General features: G+C 42.3%; 1 protein-coding gene across 2 annotated transcripts; it reads left to right on the top strand.

Moving 5' to 3' along the window:
* Positions 1–1,335: 1,335 nt before the first annotated feature.
* Positions 1,336–9,091, top strand: CCNG2 (cyclin G2). Of its 2 annotated transcripts, none has more exons than XM_036412993.2 (8): positions 1,336–1,649; positions 2,601–2,738; positions 3,447–3,584; positions 4,697–4,947; positions 5,128–5,206; positions 5,315–5,413; positions 7,475–7,680; positions 8,010–9,091. In XM_036412993.2, the coding sequence occupies exons 2-8, from the start codon at positions 2,601–2,603 to the stop codon at positions 8,131–8,133; spliced, it is 1,035 nt and encodes a 344-aa protein (XP_036268886.1). In that variant the 5' UTR covers positions 1,336–1,649; the 3' UTR covers positions 8,134–9,091. The 2 variants fall into 2 exon arrangements, with proteins under 2 accessions (XP_036268886.1, XP_036268894.1); XM_036413001.2 differs by lacking the exon at positions 1,336–1,649 and adding an exon at positions 2,471–2,490.
* The last annotated feature ends 1,330 nt before the right edge of the window (positions 9,092–10,421 follow it).

Genomic DNA, 10,421 nt, shown 5'->3' with positions numbered 1-10,421 from the left:
GCTCTCCTCCCCCCAGTTGCTCTGAGCTCCAGATGTCTGTGTCTAGTTCCAGCTAATTTGCAGAGGGATCTGTTTCTAAAATTCCTTTGCTGCTCTGGAAAGAGGAGAAAGCTGCTGCTATGCTATGTGACTTCTCATAATTTACAAGTAATAAAACAATTCACAGACTACATGTAGAAGAGCAGAAAAGAGAAACCTTTGCCTAGGGGCTTTCTGATTATTTAGATTACAACTCATAAAGTGCTACCTTGTGATTTGTGTGTTTGGCTGATGACAGTGGAGAACTGAAGAGGAAGAAAATAGAGTTTTACTATAATGTTGAAGGGATTCTCTCACATCCCCCAAAGGTATTCCGTGTGAAAATTTCTCCAGTCTCCTTTGCTTTGCTTTCTGCACAGCCTCAGGAGAGGTGTCACCTTTTAATAACGCTAATCATAACGGACTGTAAATGGTAATTTATGGGTGACCATGAACCTCTCAGAGACTCCATTAAAACAACGGCACATCTACAGCCTCTGGGGGCACACTATTATAATGATTAGACGTTTAGGTGCCCTCGTCAATGCGCACCGGTAATTTCTTTTTAATGTCCACCCCACTGAACATTTATTTTTTTATTTCGGAAAAAATTCAAAGTCCACACAAGTAAAAACCCTCACGACAAAATAAAGAAGAAACACGGGGTATGCATCCCTTGGTCCTGCAGCCGTTCTGGCTCAGAACCGAGAGGCATTCCCCCGGGACGGGCGGGGGCGGCGGGAGGGAGCGGACCCCAGGCACAGGTCCATGCATTCCTGCAGAGCGGGCCCACCTTCGCCAGGCATGCGCACTGCAGACTCCCGCGTTGCTAAGGCCCCGAGGAAGACGGAGGCGCAGAACGCGGCGACAGCCAATCAGGGGCCTCCAAGGCTAATCAGCTAGCCAATCTAGATCCGGGAGTGAACCAGGGCCTCGGCATTCGGCCAGCGTCCAATCAGGGAGCCGGCTACTTTGGGCGGATTTTTCAAAACAGAGGAAACAAAACAAATCAGGGACCTTTAAAAGGTGCAAAGCGAACGGAAGCGGTCTCCTTCCGCGCGTCAATCCCTTCGCTTCCCTTTCTTCCCCGACCGGCTCTATCGCCGAATAAAGACGACGTTCCCCCGGAACCGAGAGGGAGGAGCGGGCTCGTGAAAGCCCGGGCAAACCTCCGAGGCCCCCTCCCCAAACCCGCTGGGGACGGTGGCTGAGAAGCGGGACTATTTTACCAACCTCTGTGGAGAAGCGAAGGATCCCTCCGCGCGAGTCACGTGCCCCGCCCCTGGGGGGGGGGGGGGTTCGGGAGCCCAAAACAAAAACAAGGGGCTCGGCCGGGCTTCGCGTCGGCCGGCCGTGGGGGCAGCGCCCGCGGAGGCTCAGGGCGCGGCGGGGTGGGCGCTTCGCCCCGGGAGGGTGGGCGCGCGGGGCCAGCATGAAGCCGGGGCTGTAGGTAGGGCGGCGGTGACGGGGGGTGGGGAGGGGGCGGATGCGGGTCCCGGGCCACCGCTGAGGCGGCGGGTGCTCAGGAGACAGGTCCGGACGCCCCCGCCGCACCCAGTCCCCGACGGGCGGGCGGGCGGACGGACAGACGGCGACGCCGCGGCCGGTGGAGGAGGCGCGTCTCCGGCACGGTGAGTGCTCCTGCCCGGGTTCCTTTGTTCGCGATCGGGACGCGGGGGCGGGGTGCTTCGGGGTACCCAGCCCTCAGCCCCCAGCCCCCAGCCCCGGGAGCGACTCCGCTCCGCCCCCAGCTGCTCCAGCTGCGGGGGCGTGGGCCCGGGATTGGGGAGATGCTGGTGGAATGCATGAAGAGTTCGGACATTTCTTGGGTGCTCCCCGCCCCCCATTTTGTCCCCGGGGTTCGCTGGGGTGGTAATCCTGGAATTGACAGCCGGGGCCCCGCACGGTTGCGGAACCGGGGCGTCCGTGGTTGGACCGGGTGGTCGGGACAAGGGGCGGGCTGGATTTTGCCCCCCCCCCCCCCCCCGGGTCTCCACCACTCGGGTACCAGCGTGTGGGGAAGGCTCGGGGCTGGAGTCCCGCTGCGGGGGGGGGGGGGGGGGGGTTTGGGGGGGGGCTCCCCGGCCGGGCCCGGGAGGGCGGGGCTCCGGAGTCTCCTCCCTCCGGTTCTTTGTTCGGTCGCGAGACTTGTTCTCCTTCCACCACCACCACCCCCCCCCCCCACACACACACACACCCCCATCGTGCAAAGCTGGCACCCGGGACCCGGGCGGGAGCTGTCCCCGGGCAATCCCGCCCGGGGGAGATCCCTCTCGGCTTCAGGTGGGGCGGGCCCTGGGACACCACCCCCAGCCCGGGGACATTTTCTTGGTGGTGAACCGGCCCGGAAGCCGGCTCCGGCCAGCCCCCAGCCGGACCCAGCCCCGCCCCGCCCCGCCCCGGCCACCCCTCCCCGGCGGGGCTGCGGGCTCGCCCCGGGGACGTGACGGGCCCCTCATCCGCTCTCGCCAGGTGTGCCGGCTGGGGCGCCTCTAGCAGGAGGTATTTCCTGCCCTTTCCCTCTACCTCCCGGTCCCACCTGCCCCAGGACACACTCACTGTGTGCGGTGTCTTTGCTGCAGATGAAGGATTTGGGGGCCGAGCACTTCGCAGGTCATGAAGGGGTCCAGCTCTTCGGGTTGCTGAACTTCTACCTGGAGCAGGAACCGCGATTCCAACCTCGAGAAAAAGGGCTCAGCTTGATCGAGGCTACCTCGGAGGTGAGTGGCCGGAGAATTTGCTGGAGTTGTCGCCCATAGGGCGTGGAGAGGGGTAACTTTCTGTTGTTGAGTTGAGAGACTGAGGACAGACAAGTTTCTGAAGACCAGCATGGGGCTTCCTGGAGGAGTACTGAGATACATTTGATTCCGGGTCAAGCTTTTGTTGCTTAACAAGAATGAGAGTGATGCTAACTGTAGTGAAGCGTTTTCTTTCGATGAGGCACTCCAGCCTGCAGCTTCTGGGTGGGAGACTCCCTGGTCACTCAGCAGTTCATTTGTGGAAATACCCTTTGTCTATGAAATGCTTATTGTATTATAGGTTCTCAAATAGTTAATAAACAAACAACAAAAACCCTATAAAACAAGTAACAATCTATGTTCATTACAGGGAATGAAGTTATATTTGCTATAACCCTCTGGAAGTGTGGCCCCAGTTCACTTTTATAGTGAATTGCCGAATTCTTTTGAGCTGTACATTTTTAAAAAGCAATTATATATATATATATATATATATATATATAGATAGATAGATAGATACACACACACACACACACACACACTTTTTGTATCTGAAAATGTGTATTGCTTTAGTTAAAAATTACCCTTTCCCCCATATTCTCGAAGGTTATGGGAAAAAATGACCTTTGTGTGTATTATCAATTTAGTTCTAAGAAAATAGTAAACTTTGGTTCTTGGTTTTTATTGCAGAATGATAACACTTTGTGTCCAAGATTGAGAAATGCCAAAGTAGAAGACTTAAGGAGTTTAACCAACTTTTTTGGATCTTGCACTGAAACTTTTGTCCTGGCTGTCAATATTTTGGACAGATTCTTGGCTCTTATGAAGGTATTTAATAATTTTTTATAAATCTTCACTTTTCTTTTTAGACAACCCCCCCCCTCCCCCCAAATCTTCACTTTTCTATACCCAGTGCTTACTACAATGGCCAGCATAGGAGGGTTGGATAAATATTTCGCAAATGAATGTACTTATGTCACCATCCATAAACACTTTTAGTAATTGGAACTATGATCTTTAATGTCAGATTAAGAGACCACAAAATTAAGTGTATAGTATTTTATGTTAGGTTTTGCTGTATGTCTTACATGTCTTCCCTTTGAAGATTTAACATAGTGAAGACTACTGTTTTTTAGGTAGTTTCTTTATACCCAGTATGTATACAGTCCTTAATGTAAGGTTTTCATCTCCCATCATGTTTTTGTTGGAGCCTAGATGTTTTTAATCTGAACCATAGGTAGAAGTATATCAGTCTATTAAAGGTGAGCAACTGCCTCTCCTATAAGTCTGCTCAAAGCAGGGAGGCATAGTCACAATTACCAGCAACTGTTAGGGAAATGTGATTTTTCTGCCAGTAGGATGCTGTCAGCTGCGGGGTCAGTTTTCAGGAAACTGAAAAGAAAAGGGCAGCCATCTGCCCATGGCAGCTTTTACACATGCTTCACTGCACAATTGATGCAATATTTCTCTTGGGCAAAGTTTCATTGAAGTATGGGATGATTCTTGGAGATAAGTAGGTAAGAAGATTAAAAGATTGGTGGATGTGTTATTTTTATATCCAAAGAAGTAGTTTATTTTCTAGGAGTTGAAAGCTTTATGTTATTTTGAGGGAGAATGTACTATTCACGAATTGCATGAGTTTGAAATACAAAGTATAGGCAGTATTAGAAACTTGGTTTTTGAACTTGTACTTAATTATTTTTATCCCCATTTAAATAAGTAATTTAAACGCCCCAAAATACCCTTTTAAAAAGAAAGGTTGAGACAGTTTAAATTGTGAAAATGATTAAATAAAATTGTGGGTAAGGAAAAGTACAAGGATGCAGCTTGTTTGTGTTCTGTCTTAAAAGTAGGGGCATTACTATAATATTCTTTAAGTGTCGGCTTTGCTAGATCAAGTAACAATTGGTAGAAGACGACTTTTATTTTTTGTTTTTCAGGTGAAACCTAAACATTTGTCTTGCATTGGAGTCTGTTGTTTTTTGCTGGCTGCTAGAATAGTTGAAGAAGAATGCAATATTCCTTCCACTCATGATGTAATCAGGATTAGTCAATGCAAATGTACTGCCTCTGACATAAAGCGGATGGAAAAAATAATTTCAGAAAAATTGCACTATGAATTGGAAGCTACTACTGCCTTAAACTTTTTGCACTTATACCATACTATTGTATTTTGTCAGACTGCAGAAAGGTCAGTGGGATTAAAACTAAAAATTTTATACTTTAGATTACTATTGCTAGCAGTAAAGAATTAGAATGCAGTGAAGTTTATAGTTTTACTTCCACCAAGCTTTTTAATGGCAAGTCCTTAAACTTGTTTAAATCTTTGCAAGTTTAGTAAGTAAATTGTTTTTTTCTTTTCGTTGTATAGAAAAGAAATACTGAATCTTGATAAACTAGAAGCTCAGCTGAAAGCTTGCAACTGCCGACTTACCTTTTCAAAAGCAAAAGTAAGTCAATTTCTTGCTTATATATGATTCACGTTTTCTATTTTGAATTAAAAAAATGTTTGTTTTACTTAACACTTTTTTTTTTTTTTTTTTTTTTTTTTTTTTTAGCCATCTGTATTAGCTTTGTGCCTTCTCAATTTGGAAGTAGAAACGTTGAAATCCATTGAATTATTGGAAATTCTTCTGCTTGTTAAAAAACATTCCAAGGTAAATATATTTAGTTCTTATTCTTTAAAGCAAGTTTTCTTCCTAATATTTCATTTTGTGTTCTTCCCCCCCCTGTGGTGACATAAACATTAAATAATACTTTTTTATGGGATTCTCTTAACTTTTATACTCATTAAAAAAAATATATCTCAGGTGTTGAAATTTTCAAAATGCAGCTTTGATCCAGTCAGTATTAAGCTGGAAGGGAATCCTGTCCTTAGCCTAGCTTCTTTCAACATTAAGATGTCCCTTCTGTAGTATTCTTGCAAATTGGTAATACAATGGTCTGTTCTAAAATACACACAAAGAAGTACACTTACTACATAACTGATGGCATCCCATTACAACTTTAGGACTGATTCATCCCATTAGTAGTAGCATTACCAAAATAACATTAGCTACATTATTCTTTTTAAACTCCTTAGGCCAGCCCAATACGTTTTTGGCAATTATAAAGAGGTGTAAAACAATTAAAGAGAGAGTCATTTTCACAGTCAGAGATAAATGGAACTTAATATGTAGTGGTATGTTCTGTTATTTATTCTGTGTCTGAGTGCCAGATAATACTGAACATAGGGAGTATTTTGGGGTTTTGTTAGCAGAGGAGTAAGGTAAACCAGGAGAGGCACTATGACTGGGAAGGTGTAGACTAAAAGAATCTTAACAGTGATAGTTTGGGCAGCAAAGGCTTATTATAGTCAGGAAGCTGGTGGACTATAGAAGGGTTTAGGAATTATTTGAGGGTAGGCTTGTAGATAGAATGTCTAGGTGATGGTCACAAGAAGCTGTGAGAATATCTAAGTTGAGTGGTTTTAGAAGCCAAGCATGGAATGAGGCAAGGAGCCACAAATGATCAATAGTTGGAACAAATGATGGAGAGAATGTTGGTACTATTGAAGGAAATTTGAGAGAAATTAACTTGTGTTCAAAGACGTATGATTTTTACCTTCCAGGTAGTAGATCTCCAGCAGGTATTTAGCAGTCTGGAATAAAAACTCAAGATAAATCATAGTTTAAGATCAAGATTTGAAATTTCTCATGAAATAATAGTTAAAGCCTTAAGAAAGTTGGAGTCTTTTGCTTAGAGGTTGGTTGAAATTCTGTTGGCTGGGCTTTCAGTGTTGGCAGTTTCACCATTAGGAGCCAAGTGAAGGAAGGTACACCAGACAGGTAAGAGCACTATCAGGTTGGGAAGAGGTTTTCAAGAAGAAGGTAGCCAAGAGTATTGAATTTTGATGAGAGGCCCATTATAATGGGAATTGAAGGAGGTCATTGGATACCTAGGAGATGAGGTTAGTACAATGAGAAGGGAGTGGTAGAAGCCAGAAGGCAGGGGGGTTAAGATGTAGCTGGATTAGATGGAAATGGTGGCCAAGATGATACAAAACTCTTCTGTTTGTGCTAAAAGTATTTGTGAAGTGTTTTGTTTCTAACGTCTAGCTTGTGTTTTAGTCAGGAATTTATTAGTTTTAATGTAAACCATTTATAATTTATCTGGAAATATCTTCAGTGAAAATTGATTCCTTGAAATAAAACTGGGGCAGTCCCTGGTCGTGGAGAAACTACACCCTTTTGGGGAAATTCCTCTTCTGTCATACTGCTGACTTCTTCATTAGCATATATCTGGTATCTTAGTGTTCATGCATGTTTTTAGCAATCAAAAAATGCATTGTTATAGAAACCCAAATTGTTAATTTCCTTGGCATTGAGACTGTTAAAGAATATACTACTTGATAATTGATTTAGTAACAAACAATGTTTTTAGGTCAGTGTGTTTTCTTAATAGGCAAAACTTTCTGTGTATTGAATCCTATGTAAATTATCTATACCTTTGGTGCTCATCTCCTAAACCAGTGGTGACCCAATTTTGACTTCACACTAGTATCACTTGGAGAGCTTTTAAAAAATTTTCTGATTCCCAGGTCTACCCTACATCGATTAAGTAATACTGGGGGTGGAAGCCAGGCATCAGTATTTTTTTATGGAGTGCAGGGTGATTCCAAGGTACAGCAAGGCTTGGGAAACACTCTCTTAACCTCTTGATTAAAATATTTTTTTCAGGTTAATGACACTGAATTCATTTACTGGAGGGAGTTAGTTTCTAAATGCCTCGCTGAATATTCTTCTCCTGAATGTTGCAAACCAGATCTTAAGAAATTGGTTTGGATTGTTTCAAGGCGCACAGCCCAGAATCTCCACAACAGCTACTACAGTGTCCCTGAGCTGCCAACAATACCGGAGGGGGGTTGTTTTGATGAAAGTGAAAGGTAAGCAGATTCCTTAACTGATTAGACTTCCCAGACAAAATACACTCTGAATGGGACCTGATGGTAGAGTTATTGGTACAAGAATAATAGCTTGGAAAATAGTAATTTGTTTAAACCTGTTAAGAAAATCTGTATTTTTCCCAAGGATATTATAATAGACTTCAGTTTAGGAAGTCCTTATAAGTAAAATTTTCTCACTGTAAAGCTTAAATTTTGAATATAAAAATTCTGAGACTAGAGATACTTGCTTAGCAGTTTTATTTTGTCTGTAAAATGTTTAAGTGTATTTAAAATAATGGACTTTGCTTTGTCTCTTCCTTTCTCTTTAGTGAGGACTCTTGTGAAGATATGAGTTGTGGAGAAGAGAGTCTCAGTAGCTCTCCTTCCAGTGATCAAGAGTGCACTTTCTTTTTCAACGTCAAAGTGGCACAGACACTGTGCTTCTCATCTTAGAATTCTTACTGTTCTGTGTCAGAATTGAAAGTGTGTGTTCAAGTTTCCAAGCAATAAATGGGGGAGTAGGTAGTTTTTTTATCCAACCCCCATCTAGACAGGAATTGCATAGACTGGAATATACCTACTTGCTATTTATTATTCAGATCAGATCTGGCCTATTTTCATATGTAATCCTAAGCCATCAAATGGGTTAGTGCCTCTTGAACAATTAACAATACTTTAGACATTGGCACTTTATTTTTCTCGTTGATCTTTAGCTACTTGGGGGAGGAGGGAAGGTATCAATACCTTCAATTTTATTACTTTTCAAGAATTTTTGAAGATGAATAGTATAGGTAATCTTAAACTTTTTATAAAGCCTTCAGGTGTCTTTATTTAAACAAATTGGGAGTGGGCCAGTACTTCCTTAGCAGGGAAAATGGATAAACCTTTAATGGTTTATCTTAAATCGCTCCCCAACCCCCATTCTCAGAACAGAGAATATTAGTATACTCTTAAATGTCAAACACCTTTTTTGTTTCTTTTCTTTTTTAAAAAATAATCACTTATCTGATGCAGACTCTGTAAACTTGGGAATTATAATGTTGCCATATCTGTGAATTTTAGTATGTAATGTGTTAAGATTTTGGCCAAAGCAGAAATAATCAACAGGCTATGGTTATTAGGTAATTGCATTCCTAATGCCTAAGTATTCTCAGACTGTAGTATTATTTTAATGTTATTAAAACAATCTATAATCTGATAGTTTTGCATGTACCTGTGTTAAAGCAGTGCAGAAGGTTGATCAGAACTAGGAAACTGAAATTGGTAAATGTTGATCTAGTAGCACATTTTATCTCGTTTTCATATATTAAAAAAAAGTCTGCATGATTCCATTTTACTTCCTTTGTAATTCACATTTCAAAAATAATGGTATTAGTATATGAGTGCCAAACTGAATGTGAAGTAAAGAAAACTTAAGTGTGTGTAGTGTTACAGTTTTGAGCATATCTGTGTGGTGGTACAGCCATAAGAATAGGGGACTTATAAACTCTGTACACATGAAATTCTGTACAGAGAATTTTTAAATTTTATAAATTGTGTATGAAAATGTAAATCTTAAAAAAAATGTACATAAAATACTGTATTTTTTTACCTTGTGTGTGATAGTCTAGTAATTGCATGTAAATATAATTTATTGTGTATTGTGTGTTACAAATCAAACATTGATGACTTACTTTTAATGGTAAGTCAACATCCATTGGATATTTTCTGAAGTGGATCTTTTTGAAGTAATAACGGGTTACAACTCAAAATAAAAATGTTAACGAATTGTACTTTTTGTTTGCAATCATATCTTAATTTCTTGGTAAAAGAAAAAGTGCTTGCTTTATTTCAGTGGAGAGGCTTGAAGTGAGGTTGGAGTGTCTTAGGCTAAGCCCTTTATCTGGTAACCAGAAGTCCTTTAGGTAATATTTCCTTATCACAGTTTGGCTCATAGCCTTGGGAGATACCGAAAGTGAATCTGTCATTTGAGAATTGACCTCTCTCTGGGATGGACTCATATTAAACAAAATGTCTATTAACTTGTAGTGAAGGGCAACAGGTATCAAGTAGACCAGAATACTCGGGTTGGCAGATTAGTACAATCTCTGAAGACAAACCAAATTCTAACCAGGTTTCTTGGTGAATCAGCATATAGGGGTGCTGTTGGCTGTGACTGGACCCTGCCAGCCTCTGGCTCTGGACTTCTTTTTCTAAGCCTTGGGCTTTTGTTGCAAGTGATGGTTTTGCTTTTTGTTTTGTTTTTACATAAGTTTCCCATTGAATTTGATTTTATAGACCATTGTTTTTCTCTAGTTGATTGGAGAATCATACTGAGTGTGGTTTTCATGTGATACCTCTTCTTCCTTGGAGATAGGGGCATGTTTTTGTACTCTGCTAATGGAGAGTCTCTGCTTACATATTTTGGTAAATAGCAATATATTTTGCTTTCAGATTTATTTTTTTTTTTTAATTTTACCCTGGGTTATTTTTCTATTGATTTTTAGAGAGAGTGGAAGAGAGAGGCACCCTGACTAGGATTCGGGCTGGGGAGGAGCCTGCAACCAAGGTACATACCCTTGACTGGAATTGAACCTGGGACCTTTGGTCTGCAGGCCGACGCTCTTATCAACTGAGGCAAAACAAGCTAAAGCTGCTTTCAGATTTTAGTTTGCTAAGATGTAAATGTTATTTGTGGCTTTACAAATTTTGAAACCTTTAGTTCCTACAAGGTTTTATTACTTTTTGTACTATATTCTCTT

This window comes from Pipistrellus kuhlii, unplaced genomic scaffold (genome assembly GCF_014108245.1).
Source record: "Pipistrellus kuhlii isolate mPipKuh1 unplaced genomic scaffold, mPipKuh1.p scaffold_m20_p_1, whole genome shotgun sequence".
Classification (NCBI taxonomy): Eukaryota; Metazoa; Chordata; class Mammalia; order Chiroptera; family Vespertilionidae; genus Pipistrellus; species Pipistrellus kuhlii.
This window is presented reverse-complemented; position numbering and strand designations above follow the sequence as displayed.